Below are 22,816 nucleotides of genomic sequence, written 5' to 3'. Positions count from 1 at the left end.
TGTTGATCGAGGACGTTGATAGGCACGTCTCGCTCTAGAAGCGGGAGCCTCGAGCCTTCCTGTCCGTCGTCAATCGCAAGCATTGGTCAAGGGCTCACTCAGAGACGTCCGTCGGGGCGATCTGATCGAACACAAGACTTTCTGAGCTTCTAATTGATCTTCCGGCGTTGTCTCCCCTCCACGGAGTGCCACGCACATATCGAGACGCAGTTGTGTCGAGGGCCGCGACCGCTCGAACACTAGTCCCCGATCCCGACGCTCAGGCCCTTCAGGCCTCCTTCAGGAGGACAGCAAAGGAAACGAGAGGAAATTCGGTATTCGACGACAACAACCACACCTATTCGCATTCAGAATCGCTTGAGAGCCCATCGGAGGGAAGCAATTAGCAGAGGAAATAAATACTCCGTTGGGAAACTCGATCCTTGGAGGATCGAATTTCATGGAATTCACAGCGGAATTTCGTCGAAAACAGCTCGGACATTGGTCGACCGCTTACCGCTCTGATTCGCGTTTCTTCGGACAGCTGACATCATTCGACGCCGCGGTCGCGACGTCGGAATAATGGAACTGGTCGGAACCGGAATAATTCCCACAAAAACATCGAGAGATTGGGCTGTATGTACTGCCGGCGACCATCTCAGTTGGAGATTCAGGGAATAGCGACCTTGTCCGACCAGAGACACACACAGCTTTTTACGAGATTTTTGTGCAGTCTCGTGACCATTCATCGCTGTATTAGAGCCGATCACTCCAGGGACCGTCTACAACAATAAAATATCTTTACACCTTTCGTTGCTCGAATAAACTACCTTTCCGGTATTGCTCTCCATGCCCGAGCACTTCGGGTGTTTCCACCCATTACGATATCGTCAAGGGCAGAAGCTATTATTCGCGAGTCGGAACACGTGCCAATTCATCTCATTAGCGGAATTGCGACGACTGGGCACGGGATATCGAATAGTCTGGCCAAGGTTTCAACAATGAGTCCTTGTTTCCAGAAGATCGCACCAGGGAAAGCGAATCCGCTTGCAAGCTATGGAGGAGCTCCAATGGCGGAGAGTCCTTCGGAAGGATGGAGCTCGTCGAATTTCGCCGAGGTGGATGAGAACATTGAGGGAACTTTCTTATCCGCGGGGTGATTCGTGGTCCATCCCCGAAATTCAAAGTAAACCTTGGCGTCCGCTCACGACTTGCGAGATCCAAATCGTCGAGCTAATCGACTCGGAATCGCTGCTCACGTCACAATTATTATGCGAATCCGACTGATTCGGGACGCGGGAGTCACGAGAGACTGGAATTTCGGGTTTCAATTGTGAACAGCTCCCTGGAAACCGTTGCGCGTCGAACAGTTCACACGCGTAGGCTTGAAGGCGGGAGACACAAATCTTGTCACGAAAAACCCACGTATATGAGGTCATATGAGTCAGGCAATCGTTCGTCCGAGTTGTCGCTCTATGCGTGTTGCCCACTTTGCTCCCGTCGCTGTCGATAATAAAAATTGGGAAGGCTCTCTATAGGCTGGGAGGCTGAAGTTTGAATGGCGACTATGCGAATCATCTCCCCATGGGTCTATCCGGGTGCATACCGAAACCCTCGAATATGCCATCGCCAGGTTACTTGATGAGGGTGCTTCAACGAGTCCGGCTTCAGCCCGAGATGGAGGGGAGAGATCGAGGAGCGCAATCCTGGGGAACTTGCGCGGATCCCGCTACTGCTAGAATAACAATCGGCGTGACTGACCGAAAATATATCCAAGGACTAAGGTTCCCGATAGTTCCGGGCTTCGGGTTAGAATTTTCTGACCGACGGTGCTCGGTCACCGGACCATCTCCTCGAGAGAGCTGGTGAAATTCGACATAGGCCTCTCATCTCTACTCGTGGACGGGAATGGATTAGCCGGATCTAATATTCTAATTACCATATGATACCTCAAAGCCGGAGCGAAGTCTCTGAATCCGCGTGCACCGTCAAAAAAGCCGTCTTCTATCGACGCTACCGACATCCTCTCAATTCGCGCGACTTTCAACGGCTAATCCATTCTGGTCTGAGGAGGCCTCAAGAGACACTACGTTCGGAGGTCAGTGAAACATGATCCCCTCTCATTCGAGAATGGGATATTGAGTTTTCGCGAGCCCGAGGAGCTCCACGCGATCACGGTGAAAGGAGGTTTCTCTTGGGATGTGGATTCGGCCCGGATGCATGGGATCATAAAGGGAGCGCAAACTTTACCAAGAATCCTGAGTGACACAACTCCTCTTCAAAATAAACCAGCTCATTTTTTCGGAGTCACTTCTTCCGATAACATGACAACATCTACGCGATTGCAGATGTCCAACACCGAACGTTTCTCCGAGACGTCTCTGAATCGCCGTTCTCCCTTTCGCAGTCACGGTCGATGGCGAACTTCATTCTGATCGCTCATTCAGCCAGGATTACGACGGATTCGAAGTTTCCCTTTGGAAACCAGCACGGCGTCGCTCCGGAGTTCCGGCAAGTTGGCACCCACTCCGACGACCGAGGCATTGTGACTGTTCCGGGCGCTCCCAATTTGAGCACCATAGAGCTCGGAAACCCGATTCTTGTCTACTCCGTCTCTCGCGAATCCCTCATTCTAGATCCGCATCGGGAGTAGAATCGAGGCGTGTCCCGGAATCGAATCAGATAGACGAAATTCACACAATCGAGCCCGTAATAATCTAGGACCGAGCTCCTGGGCATGAATAGGTCGACATGAGGGGTCTAGGTCTTATTCAGGATCTGCAGTTGCCGTTTCCTTTCACTGAAATAGCAAAGACACGCCACACTCGCGGCTAGTTTCCTGTGGCATTTCCGGATCTCTGAGAGGAGTTTGGCAGAAGTCCTTCGAATCGAGACAGGAAACGACGTCGAACGGTTCATGCGGCTCGTGCCGCGGCCAATCATGTCGATTCTCCCGCCGGACTCTCATCTCGGATCTCCGCCTCGGGTTAATTCGGCTCAGCCGTTTTCCAGTGAACTCCGATGTTTCTATCGTCTCTAGTCTCCCCTTCGAATCAATCCGAGCGTTCCTCATTGAGTCTCGGAGTGACATTCCAAGACGACGCTGACGTGGACGACTCAAGCTTATGGAGACGTACGGTCGCATATTCGCATTGATTTCAGCCGAAGCCTTTCTCATTGGGGCGATGATGGACGACGAGTTGGGTGAGATTTCGCTATTCCGTCGATGGGTAACAATGTGTTTCGAGCCGAACTTCATCTTGAACTGGCGCAAAAGAAGTCCGAATGTGGGCACGTCACAAGAAATCGTTCCCGCCTGTGGTCCTTACCCCCAGCAAGACGCGCACCGTCTATGAGATGTTCTCGTTGCTTGCTGGGGCTATATCCGGAGTCGTTCAATGTACGTACGAGTGACATCGAAAAAGAGTATCCGTCCCGCGACGTGTGGTGGAGGAGCCTCCGAGATGAGCGAATGATATTGAGCGGTGCCCAGAGGCTCCAGGCCGTATTATGAATATTGAAGCTTCTGGGAGCTTCGATTCCGTGAAATGCGGATGAATCTTCCCAACGTCCCCAATGAGCTCGTATCGCATCGATTCCCGGGTCGATTTCCTCCAGCATTCGGCGGAGACATTTATCGAAATCGGATCGGTAGGCACAAAAACGCATGGTGTGTTTTGCCGGCTCATGCAAGTCGCGCATCGCCTGCCTTTGACTCGCGACCAGAATACTTTGTCAAGCTTCGGATGCCAGACCAGCCTCAGCATCCGTCGATAGTTCCGATGACCGCCGAATGAGAATAGAATTTCGTGCACAACTCCGATGATATATGTGGCGAGCGACGCCGTCGACGGCTTGACTTCTCTGTTTCGCGTATGATCATCGTGATCTCTATCGGAGTTCGTGCCCGGCAACGAGTGCGAGTTTGTAGGAACGAGCGTGCAATCCGGAAGCCTCGGAAACTAGATCGACGGAGCTGCCGAGATCATAAATCATGATGTCATTCTGTTTGGAGTTCTGTAATTCAATTCATCGCGCCGCTTCTCGTCATCGCCTCGAGCCACGCAGTAGGTACTCAGTGTAATGTAAACAAGCAAGCCGCAAAAGTCTCCGGCTCGTCGCAATGCTCCGCTGATCTTCCCGCGAATTCCCATGAGGAGTTTGTTGCAATATTTCCGCCCGACACGGGTCGACCCCGCTGAGAAAGAGTTCAGGATCCTGCGGGGCTTTGACCCGGTTCCTTAGAGAAAGTTACGCCTCGCTCAAAGATGCTCGCGGCGCGGTCACTAAAGGGTCTTCATCATAAATGCTGTCGTTTCCCCATTAGAGAATCATATTTCTTCTCGCCATTCACTCTCTTTGGCCGCCGAACCGCAACGACGAGCTCGCTTCCGTCGGTCAGCGGAAGCGGCAACTTCTTTAAAGACGGAAAATCAGCACTCTGAATGGATGAGCGTGCTTCGAGGATAGATCGTCGCTTGGTCCCAGAAGTCTTTGTGAGTACCGAGCCAGGGAGGCACTTAGTGAACAAGTTGGAGAAACCCGCGATGGAGTCGGAGCCGGGCATCGATTGGTCTTCCGAGAACTTCCCGGGGAACGAATTTACCGTTCAGTTATGTTCAGCCTGCTGGGGGGGAGGGAAGGTGGATGTCTACAATGATTCTCAACCAGAGACGGAGCCACGCTTCATCGATATTCCTAAAGGCAACGCTCCGAAGTCGACACCCGATACTTATCGCTCCGTCATCTGTTTCTGAGCCTCTGAACAAGACAGGAAGAAGAATTTCCAACCCTTGGGGAGAGGTAGATAATAATCGATCCCGGTGCAACCGCCTGGAGCGTATGAAGTCTCCGCGTGAATCGGGATCTAGAGGAAACTCGGCCCCGTCCGATTCTGATACAGGAATCCCGACAGCGACAATCTCCGGGAGAATGTGAATCTGTCATTTGATTCCGAGGAAGCGATCCCGCTATGCAGCTGAGCATCGCGGTATGATTTCTATTAGGAAACACGTTGGGGTCTGTGGATTCAAATGTAAGATCCTCCGCGATCCTCTGAAAATGCACGGCGAGTAATACGAACACAGTTCGGATCCGAAGGCATAATCAGCACGGGCTCACGAAAATTCCCAGCGGCGCAATGCGGCTCCAACAGTGGGGGAGAGACATTCGTGTAGCTCGGCGACAAAATGATTCATACACGCGAACATGAGGAACGTTCTCCGAGACACTATCGCGAGACGCAAGGTTTTGGTCGTGAACGGAACCGCAACACTTAGCGAGCTTTTTCTTCTTACCTGTTGCTTCGATCGACCGCGCTGAGACTGCGGTTTTTGGTTTTACCACGTGGTCAGCCATGAAGCAGCGTGTAAAGTCGTTGGAGAGCGCCACCCGCCCCGCCGGCTCTTCTTTTCATCGCAAAATGAGCGTCAATAACCTCTCAGAGGCTCTCCTCTGATTGATTCATCAATTCTGAGACTCCTTACCATTGCGTCCGCGGAGAATTCGATGCCGACCTAATCATCTCATAATCCTCCCTCGATGGGATGGGAGCATCATTCGGGAAAGAGGTAAACTTTGATTCCTGCCGGACAATCGGAATATCTGAAAAACTCAGCTTTATGCCAGGAAATCCATACGCTCGCTGCATGGAGCGAGCGATAGCGGGACGACAGCTTCGACGGTATTGAAATGTCTCGATCTAAAAATAGGAACTTGTCTAGGGACTTGCCTCGGCATGGCATGAGAATTGTGTGCAAACAGCATTAGCCACACGGATTGATTCAGGAAATTTGAAGGTTCCGCCTGGCCTCCAATGGAGGATATCACTTGTTCATAATACACCGGAGGGTGGAGACACATTGATACTAGACGCGTTCCGGCGAATTGCTTATCCCGGATAAAGGGGCCTCGCAGCTAATCCTTCAACGCACGCGCTCTAAAAATGTCACAAGGAGCGCTCCAGCGAAAGCCCTGCCGATGTAGCAGAGAGTTCCATTTACGTCCGAGGAGATTGAACGAAGTCAAATATCACGGATAAATACTCTTCCTCAACGCTTGATGACGTACGTGACATTCACCGGTTCTGAGAGAATATGTATACCAGCATTGGCTCCCGGAGCTGAGCGAAGAGGAGGAGCTTCTCATCGATGAGAGCATCCTCCGATCACACAGACCTATGGCTCGTTGTATTTTCGGCCTTGTCTCCCGACGTTTCAAACAAGTCCTTTTCCAGAACAAGGAAGCGTAACAACATCCGGCTGGTGAGTCTCATTGCAGCCATGTTAGCATCGGATGCATGCAGGGATCTCGTGTCCGACTTCCTGACGGTTGCGTTCAGAAAGTCTTGCTCTATTTGACAGCGTGAATCGATGTTCCGATATCGGCGCATATCGACGAAGCTGGCCCAGGAAGACGAAAGTTTCATGGAGAGATGTATACTCGAAGCGACGCGAGCTGGAGTAGGAACAGGCGTAGCAGTTCCGTTCAGCTGTCAGGGATGTCAAATAAATCAAATGCAGCTCGTCTCATTGCGAGTAACTTGGATATGAACAGGAGACTCTGAGTTCCGCGGCCTCTCCAGAACAGCTGAGGGAATAAACAGCTGACTCGGACAAGTAACGGAAGCGTCCGGATTGAATTCCGCCTCCGAGTTCCGTCAAATCAGGATTCGCTCGACGTCGCGTGTGCACGAGCCTCGTGGTACGCCTTGAATAAGTGACATCGCGGAAGAAGCAAGAGAAACGCTACGGAGGCTATTCGGTTCGCATAGAAATCCATGACGTTACCCCTTGCGATTAGTTCGAGAGGGAAAATTCCGAGCTGAGCAGGTGCATGCATGGGAGGTACAATCAAGCGATGTCGCGATTGAGTCGGGGGCCGATTCGATGTTCACTGCGCGCGAGTCTCTGCGAGAGGGGGTCGCGGGTCCAACGCGACGGAAACGAGCCTGACCGGGTATTGCGCACACGGAGATTGTCGCACGTGGAATGCGATTCCTGCGATAAGCTACGCTCGCCGGCGCATAGGAAAAACGGTAATCTGGGAAGATAGCGATGCCGCTTTTTGAGGGTCACGGCGAACGAAACCCCGGCCTGACGTAAGCGAAACAGCTCTATATATAGAGCCCGGAACTTGCTCGTTTGCTGGTCTGTTCAACGTGGAATATTCAATCCATCAGAGGTGATCAGGAATTATCGGGCTTGGACGAAATTTTTGCTTCAGGAGAGGCCTCTTGCAGGATGCATTCTGACGCTCCTGGACGGAATCGGATCAGCTGGAACTGAGTTGAGCGGTTCACGCCGGCGTCGCTCGGAGGGCAGGTTTCTATTCTGAAAACCTGAAACCCTATCGAACGACATACCGATATTATTCTGAGCAGATAGGGGGAAGGCAGGATGTTGCGGGTGTGCAGCCCGAGACCGGGCGCTGCCGCCCCAGCCCACCCGAAGGCGCTATGATCATTCGCTCTAAGCAACAAAGGAAACTATCAGCAATTCTCAATGTGCATACTAAAATCGAAACCCTCAGATGGAATTTTTGGGAAGGGTTGCCGTTTCCGAGATCGCTCCGATCCGACGCCGCATTGCCTCGCATCGCATCCGGTACCGGGATTTGCATGTGGACCAGAGGTTCCCAGCCTCATTTGCTCTGCGGGTCCCTACTGAGCATCCGCGCAACCCTTAAGCGAGGTTTCGCGGAACCCTGGGATTTTGCTGAAGTCCGGTTGAGAAGCACTGATGCGGACGCTTTTCGATCTTCTCCCACATTCTACGCGACTTCTGCGTCTTCCACCATTTTCAGGAGGCGCTATTCAGGATTTGGCTGGAACATCGCATGAGAGACTTGACAATCTCCCCACCTCGGATCGACTACTTCCGAGACTCCTGCGTTCAATCGCTGCGAATCTTCTCGGGGAAATTCGGGCATGGGGTCGCGTGATTCGCCGAGAACTGCAACCTGCAACATCCATCGATCGAGTCCTAGTGACCGACACATGACCTCTTCCGGCACTTGGCGCTCTGTCTACGAATCCTGACTGAATTTCGAGCGCGTTCGACACAGGGCAGAAAGTCCTATCGGAGACTCGCTATGCGTGCCTGAGGCGTGGAGGTAGCATCAATCACAATCATCAGAGTGCGCGCAAAGAGTCAACTCTGTACAATTATGATAGTTGTCCCCGAGCTCGCGTATCCGGGTAGCGCATATCAAAAACCAGCCTCGAGGCGCGGTTCTCGTTTCCTCGCTGTGTCTCAATTCGGCGAGGGGATCTTTGAGGTTTGGAAGTTCTATGCTGTGTATTAGGCCCCGTTCCTGAATCATATAGTTGTTGTGCGAAAATATCTTGCATTCGCATCGGAAGGTCAAATAATCGTTCGAATTGTTTTACATTCGTCTCTTTCGGACTAAGGGCGCGTGTCTTTGCAAAGCTGAAGTTCTCGGATGCTGAGCGGATGGAGTAACCAGCTGGTCGCATGATAATTTTTAGCGGGCCTTCTACCGGCCCGAATCCTCCCTGCTATTTCCGATCGTAGCCATCTTACAATGAGACCAGTTCCCCAATAGAGCATAAGAAAGGCTCCATTCTCATCAGACTTGCCGGAAACATTGTACATGATGAAACATTTCCGTTTTTACTTCATAAGCACGCTTCTTGAAATGGATTACAGATGGCAGCGTACGAGATCTTGCTTCGTCGGCTGCGAGCGGAGCGGTTGAGAAAGTTTTCTGTTGGAATATCACAATGAGAAGTTGAATCACCTTTCCTCATTGGCGCCAAAACCCGGTGGTTCCGCGAATAAAACATCGCGTAATCCACCGTCACAACAAGCATCGCCTCACTGAGCTAGTTTCTGTTCGCTCTTGCGAAGCGGGTCGGATCTTTAGTCGCGAATTGAATGTTCAAGCTCCCGTTATCGTTTCTCTCCTCGTCTCGGGGTGCGGGCCGGCTCATTTGGTCGACTATTATCGACTCTGATTTCCGTTCGCGAAAGTTCTCTCTGCGGTAAGTATTCGTCGACGTAAGAGCTGAATAACCTCATGCACATTGAGGACGGCTCGTTCCTCTGGCAGACTGAAAACGTCCTGTCCGGTCAAAATCGTGACATCGTCACCTCGGCTCTCGAGCAAGATGTATCCTCCGAATTGCGGTCGCGTGTGATTGAACTGCGGCAGGAGGGATTTTAGGAGATCGAGCACGTGGTTGTCTGAGAGTCCATAAACGCTCACACTTCTCGTCACGGATCTTGGTGGAAGATTCTGTACGGAAAATTCCTGGAGTTCGTCCTTGACCTTCCGGACTACATCGGTGCACTGACTCGAAGCGCAGATGTCGGCTAGTTTGGCGAACGCTTTTTCGCTTACGAGTTTTTTCCCAGAAGGAATGCACTTCCCAAGATTCACACCGAAGACAGTGCCCGTGTATCCGGATTGAAGCAGAGTATCGATCGAGTCCGCTATCTGGGCTTTGAAGAGCCCTTCAGCCAAGGCCGAAAGGCTGGGTGGGCTGTTCTCCTTAGTTGGTGCGATAACGGCACTCACAGCTTCTTGCACACACGCCGGCAGTAAAATTTCATTCGCTTCCATCAAAAACGGACGTATGAGCGTGACGTCGAGGTCAACGAAGTCGAGCATGTACAGAACTTCGGTGTTGTACTCCTTGAAGCCCAGTCCCTCAACGATTGCCTCCGCAGAATCGACACAGCGCGATTGATTGGCCGATATACAGGTTATGGTGGGCGAAGCAGCGAATAATTCCGGGTACCACAGGAGGAGCCGTTTTCCGAACTCTTTTTCCAGTTCGTATCCTCTCGGCGTAAGACCCCCAATCTGCAAGGGTTCCTCGTGAGAGGTTTCGATCCGGGGGTTCGTCAGCTTAGCGCACCGTGATCGCTATGTTCAATAAGAACAAACATGAAACTCCAAGAAACAAACCTGAAATTCTCCGAGCTCGGGCACTGGAAACAGCGGATTTCTTTCACCATGACGCGCTAATATCTGCAAATGATCCACCGTGTCGGAACTCCGGAGACAATCGATGGCTCGGATGGTAGAAAGAGCCAGGAAAGCCACAGGGAGCGTGAAGGGGCTCATTTGCCACATTGATATCGTCTGGAGCGTTAAGTGGAAGGCCGTATTCACGATTGGGTCGACTTTTGATGAGCAATCATGCAAGGCCACTGGAGAGACCCTTTGACGCTAAGCCACGGATCAAAAGCCATGGGAATTTGTGCGGGCTTTCCTCACCCCTCGTCGATTGATATCGGTCTTCAAAAGACCTTGTTTCGGAACAGGTTAGATCAATCCGTGTCTGAGCGACTCGCTTCTCGAGCGGCATAGAGGATAGGGTGTTATCTGTAGAGTTGGATCGAATTGGACTGGCATAGTATAATATTTGAAGAGACCCGTCAAATCGTGAGCGTATTAATAGATTCGCATCGCATAATATCCTTCGATGTCGTAATTTTAGATACCATCCTCTCCACACTCGATTTGTCCGCATTTATTGCTCACTTACACTTGATCGATCAATCCTGGTTGATCTACAATCTATATGGTAAACAAACGAACACTTAAGCCTGGACGGAATGTTCGCCGGCGGGTACTCTCCCGCAGAGAGACCTCGATACACTACGTATATCTCCATTTACATGTTTATGTATACAGTCAAACTCGAGTCACAAACGTAATCCGTTCCGGGAGATCGATCGTGAGTCGAGGATTACGATGTTTGAGCATAGTCCCTCTCGTGAGCTCATGCCAATTTGACAAGCGCTCTCGAGCAGAGAACAGTCTCGATCATAAGAGCAGTCATCAATATTAGAGGAGCTTCTCGGGGGTCGACACAGATCGAGGGGCAGTCTCGAACAGCCGCGTTGTCTCCAATAAAGGGGCACGCCGTAAACTCGAAAGTCAGGTGTCCAATATCGGAACACCGGGAAAGATCTCCGGAGAGGGCGTTGATCGACCCGCGTGGTCTTCTTGTCGTACGATGAATCCCGGGTAAACGAGCCCGCTATAAATTAGACTATCCAGGGTATTAATCAAGCTGCGGAAGTGTCATCATCGGAGCCGTCGTCACTGATGATTCTCATCTGGAACGAAAAGTTCGTGAATCGAATCATCCGTAAGGCGAGGCGCTCGATTGTCGAGGTTGAACTGTATGTACCTTGAGCACAGATCCGGATCAGAAGTACTGTATCCTCTCGTTGTCACTATCGGCGTAGGCAAAGCCGTGAAAATCTCTGGCTGGTCGTCCGTTCAACATCGACCCAAACAATGGCAGAGACATGGGGAGGGCTGCTTGGGCTCCGAGGAGCGCTAGAATACCCCCCTCGTGTCTCCTTGCACATGTTGCCGCCCAAAAAGAGCTCAAAGCGATAAGAATCATCATCGCCTGTAAGCAAATCGGAACACTCATCCATGGTATTCGGAAGCTGATTCGCAGGAAGCGTCGTCCTTGTCTAGTGACCATCATGTTGAGCTTTCGTCAGCGGAACGAGCTCGCTCGGCACTCCAAAAGACTTCGCTCACACGCTCTTTTCACGTCGGGACTTCGGTCTAAACTCACCGTGTTGACCATTCTCGTAGTTGTCCGGACGGGAAGGAGTCACTTGGCCAGCTGCAGGCGGTCTAGCGAATGAGTGACTGACTGCTGACTGATATAATGACCAGCTGGGAAGAGGCTCGGCTGAACGATCGACCGAAAGTCCGACGGAATACCCTCTCTGTTCTGCGAGGGGCGAAGCTCGGGATAATGGCGAGCTTCTGCAATATCGTCGGGAAAGTGCCGAAGACAACTTTTTATCATGGTGTCTGGATAACTTCATGCAACTCTTGCTCGAGAAAACTGTGGTCTTGAAACATGGGCAAAACAGTCACGAATATCATCTATCATCTGGATGGTGCAAGGCTCCCGTCAGCCGGTGTCACTCGAGATCTTGGAGTACTCATGTCACCAAAGTTGGATTTCCGTGCTCATGTACCATCATAAGAAAAGCAGAATTCTATGTCCGTCCTTACCCGAGCATCGTCATCCCAAAGTTACTAATAGTACTAGCGTACCCTGCCGCGCTTCGCTGCGGCTCAAAGCATTTTACCGTGAGTTTACCGAGGGCAGCCCTCTTTCATAGTAGAAGCTCTCCAATAGAAGCCACCCTGCCAGAGCTCCTGGGAGAACGAAAGCCCCCCTCCAGAAGAAGCTCCCGAAGCTCCCGACGTCGGAACATCGGCGCCCAAGTATCTTCGCCTGAAGGAGTCCTTCCGGGACGGTCGCTAACGTGCATTGATTGCCGAGCTCTATATCGTGAACACACATTCCCCCAGACTTCCATAATCACTGATAACTTTTTCCGACGCGATCCTTGAAATATTGTGAGCCACTCTCCAATAGAAGCCCCAACCGGTAGCATTTGAAGATATAGAAGACTGGGTCACTATTAGGAGATTCACGGTATGGTCTCCGTCGATCTCCGATGCTCGTTTCCTTCTCGGACATGTGCCATGATTAGAGTTGCGATATGAGAGGACACGTCCTCTTTTGTCCGCTTTGACCGCTTTTTTTGGGTTTTCTCGGGAATGTCCGCTTTCCGGAATTTTCGAGGAAATACCGCTAGATTCGATGATAAAAATTGAATTTCTGCGCTAATTTTTCGCCGAGGGCACCGAGGTCTTGGCTGCACAAGCGTGAGCCAGAGGCGCCGGGGGCTGGGTCGGAAATTTTCTTCTCACTCAGCGAATTGTCTCTGCGCGATCCTTACGGCATCGAAGTTCAGTCGATTGTTGCTTATTAGGAAAATGGTTGGAAAGTCGAATCAATTCCATGGAAAGGGCAAAAAACATGGAACAGAGTATCCGCTTCTGATGTCCGCTTTCCGTCCCGGTCCCGATGTCCGCGCGGACATCGTCCTTTTTTCGGGAAAGAAATGTCTTCTCATATCGCAAATCGCAACTCTAGCCGTTATATTTGCGATGCTTTCCTTAGCTCGTTTTCTGCTATTTTGTCCGAAGTTCACGCATTATCAGAATCTGACATCGAAAAATCAGTTTTACCCACCTGCGCATCATATGCCTCGAGGATTCATCTCCAAACATGAACACATATGATGCTCATATAAATCCCATCTTGATTCCCTGACTCTCGAGCCTGAACGGGCACGATAACCGCGAGAGCGACACGACTCCCGTTTCGACGGTAAGAATTTGGCCCCCGTTTCCGATTCCCTGACTCTCAAGCCTAACGGGCACCACACACACACCTTTGGTCTCACCATCCGGTTTGTGCCGAAAGCATTGTTCTGAAGTCCGAACTTCGGACATCATCAGAATCCCATACCGAAACATTACGCATCACACTCACCCACCTTCACATCATGTACCCCGATGATTTATTTCCAAACATGAACAGATGATGCTCATATAAATCTTCAACTGATCATTCGAAGATAAACGGAGTCTTTTGTCTCAGTAGCCGGTGCGTACACAACAAACGAATTCGACAACTCACCGACACGTAAACATTCTACGAATCGTCATCCGTGCGATATGAGCATGGATTCTCGAAGATCAGGCCGCATGCCTGCAGTGATTTACCTTGTGCCTCATTGACACGCACGGGAAGCACGGCAAATCGCAGCCGTTTGAAGCCGAACTTTGTCGGTCGGTATGATCGGGAATTCCGCCCCCAAATTTCCCACACAGAATCATCACGATTTCTAACCTGCGCCGCATGCTCCCCAGAATTCATTTTCGATTTACAACTCACGACAGGATGAACATATGATGCTCATATCACCGACATCGACAACCGAGACTCGTCAGGATGGAAAAAGGTGCGTGGAATCAAAATCGAACGCAACGCAGAGTGATTCGATTGTCCGTGAGCCGTGAGCCATTCGCCCTCATCGCGCATCACTCTGTCTCCGTATGCCAGGCTTAAAGTCTGCTGCTCCGCAGTCCCAGCTGAGCGGGTTTCAAGTTTCAAGAGACAAAACGCTGTGCATCCTTGGCCTAAATTCGCGAGGAAGGCACCCGTTCTCAAGCCTGGACGGGCACGATGACGCGAGAGCGATAAGACTCCCGTTTTGACCGTATGGAGTTGGCCCCCGATGTCCTCGATCTTGATTCCGACCCTCAAGTCTCTCGGGGACGATGAAACGTAGAGAGCGATCGAACTCCCGTTACGACCCGTTCGGTCGTGTAAAGTTGCTCGCTACCCCTCACCGAGCGGATTGTACCGCTCGAGAAACGCAAAAAAAGACGACGATGTTGAGCCGACTGAGGCAAAAGGCAAACTTGGGGGATTCGGGGAATCAGAATCCGGGTTTTGACCGTATACAAACTATCCCGCAATGGGTTGGGTAATGTTGTCAAGTTTAATGAGAATCCGTTAAGCAGTTTTGGCGAGCATTCCCCTATCCCCCTATATAATAAAAGCGCTATGTCTGTCTGACACCGGACCACTTTTTAGCGCTCTCCACCTACGAAAGGACCCCAAATCCCGATCGATGCGCAATAACTCCAGTGAGGTCGAGTTATACTTTTCTAAGTGCTTAACCGCATGTTTTCCGTGAAATTTACGTGTTTCTCCATTGATCGTTATTTTTCTCAAAATGCAAAGCTGCTTCTATGATGTCATCAGTACTCATCATCTATTGCTTGCATACCCTTCCCCTTGGACAACGAAAAGCAACACTCGATTTTCTTAAGGCTGTGGGGGCGCGAAGCGCCCTCACGGCTAGTAGGTAATATAGAAAGCCTGCGGAGATTTTTATTCATAGAGAAGAAGAAGAAGAAGATAGAGATAATAGAATACTATAACTATAGTAACTAACAGAATAATTCCATAATTTCTCAAATTCCCTGAAATTCATATCGTGAATATGATTTTATCCATATTCATGGATATGAATTTATCCATATTCATGGATATGAATTTGGCAAACACTGAAATTGGAGAACAGTATAGTAACTTACTATATTGTTCTCCGATTTGGTTCCCCCAACTCAACTATCTCATGGCAGTGCTTGAGGAAGCACAAAAATGCTTCATCAGCATCAGAAGTCTGAAGTTCAATTGTGGGGCCGATTCGGATGTCTCTCGCCTGGAGCCGATCTCGGAACTGCTTGGACACCGTGATATATCTGCCCTCAAACAGCTCAGACGTGCGAATCTCCTCAATGGGCTTTTCACGACTCGCACGACCAATCTTCGACAAAGTTTGAGGGTCCAGCCTCGGTTCATCGCGAGGACGAGCAAAATTAATTTGCTCTTCGCTTCCCTCCCACCGCTTCCGAGACTCCGCATATATTCGTATTCTCTGCTCCGTTGGAAGACCCTCCCCCTTTCGTCATAATAAGGGAGTTATTATTCAATCTTTTCTTTTGACTCCCATTTGCCCCCCCCCCCGGATAAGTCTCCGGCGAAACTCCAGGATCCGCAGAGTTTATCAGCTGGAAATTCGGGTCCGCAGCTGTACTCTTCGGCGATTCGTCGAGAATGCAACGCAGGACTTAGTCCTCTTCATATGGAACCCTCACCACTCGATCCCCCAGTCGGTCTCCATTACGCGGCGTGTCCTTCATCGTCACTAGAGACGTCGTCCTCATCTTCATTGACAAGAATGCCGCCAGTATCGCAGGAGTTCGGGGGAAGATGAAGGACACACTTGTCACCGAACCCGTCCCAGGAACGGCGGAGAGTCAGCTGTCAAATTCAGAGACAGAATATGGATTCAATGAAAGGCGTACTTGTCGAGGGGGCCGTGAGAGCCGCGGGCTCAGCTATTAGCGCACGAAAAGAAGGCTCCTCCATCCTGAGCCGGGTTGAGGGCAGACACAGTGGGCCCGGCGCGGATCACGGTCACCTCGAGCAGGTTCTCAGACTTATGAGTGTTTTCCGGCGAGCTTGGGAGTTACCAAGGGATCAGTGATATTCGTGAAATTTTGGTGTCAGAAGAAACGAGGAGAAAGAGAGGCCCTTAGTGGCCAAGCTGGATGACGAATTCGAAACATCCAAAATGCTCGATTCATTGGAGGTTGGTGATGGCAAGGAATAAAAGAGTCCCAGGAAGAGAAGACCGAAAAATCGAGTAGATCCGAGCGACCCGAGGCGCTTTCAGACTTCTCGTGGATGAGTTGTCGAAAGGTACCGTGAGCAGTGGCGGAACGCGCAGGAACCCTATCAACCTATGTTGCCCCGGCAGTTCGGAACAAAAGAAGCAAAAATACCGGAGTCGATACTGAGATGAGAAAAATACGACGCCTTGTTCAGAAATATGGTCGCGAGCTTGAGGCGCTTAATCGAAGACAATTCGAAACCACAAGCAAGTGAGTCGTGCACCTCGTCCCCGATTAGAGATGCGGTTGGCGTGGCAATCTCGCCGACCCCGGCCATGAAGATCAAAGGAGACAAAGTCCCGAAGTTTGACGGCGATTAGAAGGAATTTGAAGAGTGGTTCGACTTCTTCCAATTATACTTAGACAGCAAACCGCAGGTATAACTCCAAAAGATGGAAAGGTTGAAGAAACGGCCGGTCACCGGACGAGCCGCGAAAATTATCGCGCACCTCAGGCTAAGAGCAGGAGACTATCAATCGGCACCGAAGTTCCTCAAGCAGCACTTCGGCCACGTAGATGAAGCACACGAGGCGCACGTCATGTCGATTCAACAAATGTATTCGTCAAGAAATTCGCCAAACCCCGATAAATTCGAAACATTCGTCTCCACCATAACGCAGAACGTTTACGGATGTAAATCGGATGTAAATATTTATAAAAATGGGGAGGAGTCCGAGAGTTGTCACGATTTAAAGGTCCCGCCAATATGACGAAAAAACAAAGGGAGCGGACCGCTTACTCATTGGCACGAGCCGGGACCGCGAGGTCGTGGTGAACGGGCTTCGGTGCGCTCCGTCCGGAGAACCGCTAATGAGCTTGCAGGTTCAACAGGTTTCTGATACCATGAAAAGAATCCCGGCAGTATCGCAGGGGTTCGGGGAAAGATGGAGGACACACAGATTATTCAGGGAACAAGTTCGTCTCGGGACGTCCTCCGAGGAAGGAGCGCTCCTGGTGCGATCGAGGGCATTCAACAATGGCGACTACTGACGACTGCCCCAGATGACGCTTGGTAGCTTCACTGAAGCAGGAAGGTAGCTCTCTCGCGGGGTGCATGCGAGCGACCTTCGCCGGAGATGTCGGGGAGATCTTTTTTATTGACGGAATCCACGGATCGATTGTTGGTCTGTCAAGACGATCCGTGACATTCATCATCCGATTCTTTGCCAAGATCCGGATCGCTGTCGTCCGCATGGTCGTGCTCTTTCTCATTCTCATCGACCCCCTCATTGCCGTCGTCATCCTTTAACTGCGCCCCTTTCCTTGCCGGAATAGCCCGCATGATCGACTCTTGCCAGCTGAGTCCGTTCGCTCTATTCAGCACGATTTGGAAGCAGTGGTCGATCGTCAAAACTTTTCTTGATTTCATGTCCACGTATCTGAAAATGGGTAATACTTATATCAGAGGCTTGCCCCGGCATCTGAGGGATCCGAATAAGTTCTCATGGACATTCTAGCGGAACGTACTTATCCAACGGCAGTCGAGCGTGACGGATTCCAGCCTCAATAGCCCTTTTTAGAGTTAGCCCCTTGTGGCGATTGTGATCGACCATTGCGCCAATAACGTAAGCTTCGTCTTCCGAAAAATCTTCGAGTTCGACTTCGGAATCCCCTGTCAAGTAAACAACTTTCTCCTTCCCAAAATGAGACACGTGATCGTCTTCGGCACGGAAGACGTCCCAATTCTCGAAGCCGAAAAGGTTTTTCGTCATTGCTTCAGCGTCGCGGAGGCCCGTCAGATACAATCGGAGCGGCTGTTCCATCCGTCGATTGATGGCATAGCACCTTTGAACCTTATCGGAGGCAACGGAGATTCAATATCGTATCTCTTCGAGGAATTCGGTGAGAATTTGGTGCGTTCTGATTCGTGATGATTTCGGATGCTGCCTACCTGTTTACCGGTTTTGGTCCTTTCAGCTTCAGTCATGAGATCGTGTAGACTAAGGTCTAGAGCAACTTTGATTTTGCAGTCGCTGTCAGCCATCCTCACGATTTTAGCCCTCTTCTGTGAAGGTTCTCGGACCCCCGTTCGGATCTCGAGGCGGCGTTTCTTCCGCTCTTGCTGGAAACGGAGTCGATTCCTCCTTAATGCTGAACCAGGCCGAGGAGCCGGAAAACACAACGTTCTCTCTATAATGGTACCCCTCCATGATTCGATGGATCGACGTCGCTCGTGGAGCTCTTAGTCATACATCGGACCTGAACCACGTAGAGACGAACCTTTTTTTGATCATTCCGCCGCTTACGATTGATTACCCAATCGACCTCCTTCCACAGTTTTTTTCTTCGATGTTTCGCGATGTCCTGGGCTAAGAGCTGGTCTCGCAAAGTTTTGAGCTTCAGTCGATCTTTCTCGGGCAGATCGGAATCTCGCAAAGTGGCCTCTATGTCCAGACTCCCTTTTATGAGGAGGCTGTTCTCCACCGCAGTACCTTCTTCTCGCGCAGTCTCCACCTTTCCTGCCATGTCTGCGGAGAGATTAGGGATCAGAAGTAATGAGACTGGCATAGACAGATTCACGAACTACCTATTGGGCCCGGGGTCCCTTACTCTCCCCGCTAAAGTGACCGTCCCTCCGGGTCCCTTCAGACGCATCAGGAAAAGATACTCGATTTTTTTAAGATCTGGCGGTACTGCCGAGTTCACGCTTATTTGCCGTTCCGCCCGGTGACATAACTGGAATTGAGAGATGTGAATTCGGGCCGAAAATGTATTCCCCTCGGAAGGCCACTGTATTCTCGATCTCACCTTTTGAATATCAGCGCGACCAGCCGGTCGACTTCACAATAATAACACGGCAAGAATCGGATCCTTCTCGATCCGATTTTATGGCGAAATCCTTAGTTGACAATCAGGAGACAAACTCTGAATTCAATCAATTGACGGAATGAAATGAGCCCCGTGAAGATTCTCCAGATTCTCCTCTCATTGTGGGTTATCCGGTCGAGATGGAGATCGGAGAAGAAAAACACATGTGGATCCCGGAGAAGCGCGCTGTCCGTGTTGTTGTTCGCCACCACCTGGAACTCATCGTTGTCGTCTGCTCGGTTGGCGCGCCAAATCTCGATTGAAACGTTCTCTTCCCTATATTCCCTGTGCGCAATGGAAGAGGCATTCAAATTTCGATGTGAATTCCTAATTTAGACTTGCAGTCGATATCGAGCATGTCACCATGCTCTTTCCGCATCTCCGCTCTCGAGGCGGCACCACGCGTTAAGGGATCTCATTTCGCTATCTTCTAGCGGAGCGGTTGGGGAAGTCTTCTGGTTGAAAATCACAACGGGGATCGGGGTCAGAACTCTTTCGAATTCATCACCATTCAGCACACAATCCGTCGTCACTGCAATGATCGCCTCGCTCGGCTAGTTTCTGTTCGCCACTACCTAGTAAGTCGGGGCTGAAGTCGCAAGTCGAACTTTCCAAGCTCCTCAAGTTCAGTCACGAGTCAAGGTGCATACAATATCCTGAAGGCTAGTGATTCTGTTTTCAGCTCTCGAGAATTCCCCGTGCGAGGAGAATCGGCGAACGCAGAACATTGGAAGACCATATGGCAGGTTGGCAACTTCCCGTCCGCACAGAATCGCGACATCGCCATATGGGCTCTCGAGCAAAAATTCATTCTCAGGAGAAATTTGAAAATATCAGGCTCATGGAGATATATATGACGGTCCTCGAGCGTGCTTCCTTCTTCATGATTCTGGTGGAAGATTTTGGACATGGAAATTTCGGAGGTCTCCGGTAATCACGAAGACCTCTCCGGTACCTAGGCTTGGAGCACGGATATCGGTCGATTCGCAGAAATTGCTTTCGTCCTTGTTCCCAAGAGGCATCCACTGCTACGAGATCGGTACATAAAGATCCCCCAGGAATGCAGCCTACTCAGCAGGTGTGACAGCAGCATTTACAGTTTCTTGCAGACGCACGGGTAATGGATTTCTATTCGCCCACCACGAAAACAGACGATGACGTCTACCATGTCGATCATATGCCGAAATTCGGTAAGGTACGCTACGAGATCCGGCCTGTCGGTGATTGCTTCGGCGGCTAAAGTTCAAATGATGCATGTGCTTTTTCGCGGACTGGAAGCTCGGGAATGGGCAGCAAGATATGTCTCCCACCGTGACGCGCTGAATGATCTGGTGTGATGTTTCCTCGAGGACAATCAATTACTCGGATGCCAAATATGGCGAGGAATAATTGATGTTCCCGATAGCGATGCAGGGAGGGTCGTCTGCGCGATCGGATCGACTCTCGATGAGCAATCATTTGAGAAGACCAGAGACGTCGCTTGGCGCTAAGTCCAGGATCAATATGCTCGAGAGCTGATGGATATATATTCAGGTTTACCGTAAATGGGTCACATTCCTGTCCCTCCTCCGAATATTCAAGGGTGGCCAACCACTCCAAGCACCGGGGATTTATTTGGAATATGGGAATTTCGTGTAAGCATTCCAGCACTGCGCTGGTAGGGTGGATTCGGTATCCTGCTTAGACGGTAGGACCGACCCTGTTCTGTAGCAAGTGTATGACTTCTCGTATATTCAGCGATGCCCGCTCTTTCGGCTGACTGGATACATGTTGACCCGTCAAAATCCTCACGTCGTCTCCTCGCAACTCCAAGAGGATGTAGCCACCGAATTGGGGTCTGGTGTGGTTGAACTGCGGTAAGAGAGACTGTAGTAGGTCCAGGATGTGCACATCTGACAATCCATACACGCTCACGCTTTTCCTCGGTGGCTTGTTTTCACTCGCTAATGCTCGAAGGTCATCCATGAGTTTCGAAATGATAGCGACGCACTGCGAAGGTCGGCAGATATCTGTCAGGCGTGCAAAGGCATCTTCCCCCATAACTTTCGTCCCCGCTCCAACACATGTGGCGAGATCGACTCCGAGTACTTTCCCTGTATAACCCGATTGCATCAGGGTGTCGACCGCATCCGCCAGCAGGAGTTTCAGGACTGCATGGATTACGTCGGCTGAGCTTTCGGGGAAGTTCGTGAAGGTTCCGAGCTCAATATTCTCCAGAGCTGCGTCAAGACACGGAGGCAGGACCTGTGTCTTGCTCTGCTCGATCAGCGGTAATAAACTGTCCACATCATTCGGGAGAACTCGGATCGTTCCCAGCAGTTCAAACGAGTAATCGTCAATCGAGAGTCCATCCATGATCGCGATCGCGGTATCGATGCAGCGCGACGTGTTCACAGAGGCGAGGTGTGCCGTCGGCTTCTTCTCGAAAAACTCAGAGTACCATTCCGAGAGCTGAATCCCGAAGTTCTTCTCCTCCGTGAAGCCGTTTGGTGTCAGAGCTCCTAACTGAAATCAAGCCGACGCTGGAACCTTATCATTGGCATCTCTCGAACTCGAAGATTATCGCGGAACCTCCGGAGCTCGTTTCTAGAGTTCCGCCTTTCTCAGCACAACGAACGAGCATCGCACTACCGCTACAGCATTAGAGGTGACATACTAACCGAGAAATCTCCCAGTTCTGGCACCGGAGACAAGGGGTACCGCTCCCCATGACGAGAAAGGACCACCAAATGATCGAGCTCTTCATCGGGCAGGAATCCTGGAGTCGTCACAGCGAACAGGAAACCTAACGCAGCCGGGCCGTACAACAACATTTATGGCGGTTCCTCGGTCTCTGATCGGGACAATGAAATATTTGAATAGTGCGGATAGGTGATCCCGTGCTTTACGACGTGAAGGGAAAGAAGTCTGGAAGATTACCCACGTTATCCTTGAGTAAACTGCCGAGCTGAGCGATAACGCAAATTTTAGCTTGTGCGAAGAGTGATTCCGGAATGTGAAAGTCATTTCATAGGATTGGGGTTCTCGCGCCGGTGTCGAAGTCCCGCCATCGGGGTGTCAGGAGAAGCCCGCCCCGGAGTCACATAGTGAGATAAGTCCGCTCGAAATAGTGACCGCATTTCGATTAGGGAAATCTGCGGAGGACCGACTCGATAGCATCCCGGAGAAATTATCTATCAGTTCCTAGAAGAAATCCGGACCATACTTTCGCTTAGGCTCGTAATGATGGATTAGATGTGGCGGTTCGGACGCGCCCCAGTCGGGTGAATGCATCCCTGGTGGGAGCATGATGAAACGCAGGTGTGCTCTTCGACACGGGGTTCTGGAAGTCGAGTCCCAAAGTCCGCGGTGAACATCGACATCCGAAAAAAATTCGCGGAATATAACCGTGGTTCGACAACGGAATTTCATAATATTGTGACAATACAGTTGATTGTCAAGGAGTCCCGAACTTATTTACTGTCTAAATTTCTTTCCCCGAAGAACATCCGAAGCCGTCAGTCCCAACAACGATATCCGTGAGGCAATGATTAGGCAAGAGTGAAAAAAAAGGCCTGCCGTTATGGCTCACTATCAATTTATCGATCATTCTCACTTTCTCGGTCAATCAACATTGAGCACAAAGGAAACACGAGTCGAGACGGAATGAACAGTTACGGCTGCCCGACCAAGAGAGAACCACTACCTACCAGGAACGTCATTGAATATATAACTAGAGATTAGTTCCAGGTTAGAAAAATTGTATCCTCTCGGTATCGCTATCGGCATAGGCGAAACCGTAGAAATCTCTGGCTGGTCGTCCCCTAAACATCGACCCTATCAACGGCAATGCCAGCGGGAAAGCGGCTTGAGCTCCGATGAGCGCCAGAAAACTTCGCTCATGTCTCCCAGCGAGCGCCGCTGACCATGTCAA

General features: G+C 50.7%; 3 protein-coding genes across 3 annotated transcripts; all 3 read right to left on the bottom strand.

The window, feature by feature from the left end:
* Nucleotides 1-8,567: 8,567 nt before the first annotated feature.
* Nucleotides 8,568-10,117, bottom strand: LOC100907333 (uncharacterized). The gene is made up of 2 exons (XM_003747848.1): nt 9,913-10,117; nt 8,568-9,807 (listed from the first exon to the last, which is right to left on the bottom strand). Exons 1-2 carry the CDS (start codon nt 10,078-10,080, stop codon nt 8,944-8,946), a joined length of 1,032 nt encoding a protein of 343 aa, XP_003747896.1. The 5' UTR covers nt 10,081-10,117; the 3' UTR covers nt 8,568-8,943.
* Nucleotides 10,118-17,021: 6,904 nt separating this feature from the next.
* LOC100897360 (tRNA methyltransferase 10 homolog A) lies at nt 17,022-19,003 on the bottom strand. The gene is made up of 5 exons (XM_003747864.2): nt 18,844-19,003; nt 18,316-18,563; nt 17,987-18,157; nt 17,563-17,888; nt 17,022-17,474 (listed from the first exon to the last, which is right to left on the bottom strand). Exons 2-5 carry the CDS (start codon nt 18,559-18,561, stop codon nt 17,225-17,227), a joined length of 993 nt encoding a protein of 330 aa, XP_003747912.1. The 5' UTR covers nt 18,562-18,563; nt 18,844-19,003; the 3' UTR covers nt 17,022-17,224.
* Nucleotides 19,004-20,510: 1,507 nt separating this feature from the next.
* Nucleotides 20,511-21,728, bottom strand: LOC100897217 (uncharacterized). The gene is made up of 2 exons (XM_018641198.1): nt 21,564-21,728; nt 20,511-21,408 (listed from the first exon to the last, which is right to left on the bottom strand). The coding sequence occupies exons 1-2, from the start codon at nt 21,714-21,716 to the stop codon at nt 20,584-20,586; spliced, it is 978 nt and encodes a 325-aa protein (XP_018496714.1). The 5' UTR covers nt 21,717-21,728; the 3' UTR covers nt 20,511-20,583.
* Between the last annotated feature and the right edge of the window lie 1,088 nt (nt 21,729-22,816).

This window comes from Galendromus occidentalis, unplaced genomic scaffold, assembly GCF_000255335.2.
Source record: "Galendromus occidentalis unplaced genomic scaffold, Mocc_1.1 scf7180000077525, whole genome shotgun sequence".
NCBI classification, from domain to species: Eukaryota; Metazoa; Arthropoda; class Arachnida; order Mesostigmata; family Phytoseiidae; genus Galendromus; species Galendromus occidentalis.
Note: the sequence above shows the minus strand (reverse complement) of the source record. Positions and strands in the feature narration are given on the sequence as shown.

Excerpts from the sequence above, each read along its gene's own strand:
- LOC100907333 (XM_003747848.1), bottom strand. The coding sequence starts at position 10,080 with ATGTGGCAAATGAGCCCCTTCACGCTCCCTGTGGCTTTCCTGGCTCTT. Across the intron at positions 9,808-9,912 it reads CCGAGCTCGGAGAATTTCAG|ATTGGGGGTCTTACGCCGAG; the intron begins GTTTGTTTCTTG and ends GAACCCTTGCAG.
- LOC100897217 (XM_018641198.1), bottom strand. The coding sequence starts at position 21,716 with ATGTTGTTGTACGGCCCGGCTGCGTTAGGTTTCCTGTTCGCTGTGACG. Across the intron at positions 21,409-21,563 it reads CAGAACTGGGAGATTTCTCG|TTAGGAGCTCTGACACCAAA; the intron begins GTTAGTATGTCA and ends GCTTGATTTCAG.
- LOC100897360 (XM_003747864.2), bottom strand. The coding sequence starts at position 18,561 with ATGGCAGGAAAGGTGGAGACTGCGCGAGAAGAAGGTACTGCGGTGGAG. Across the intron at positions 18,158-18,315 it reads GGCGGAATGATCAAAAAAAG|CAAGAGCGGAAGAAACGCCG; the intron begins GTTCGTCTCTAC and ends CTCCGTTTCCAG. Across the intron at positions 17,889-17,986 it reads GGACCAAAACCGGTAAACAG|GTTCAAAGGTGCTATGCCAT; the intron begins GTAGGCAGCATC and ends GCCTCCGATAAG.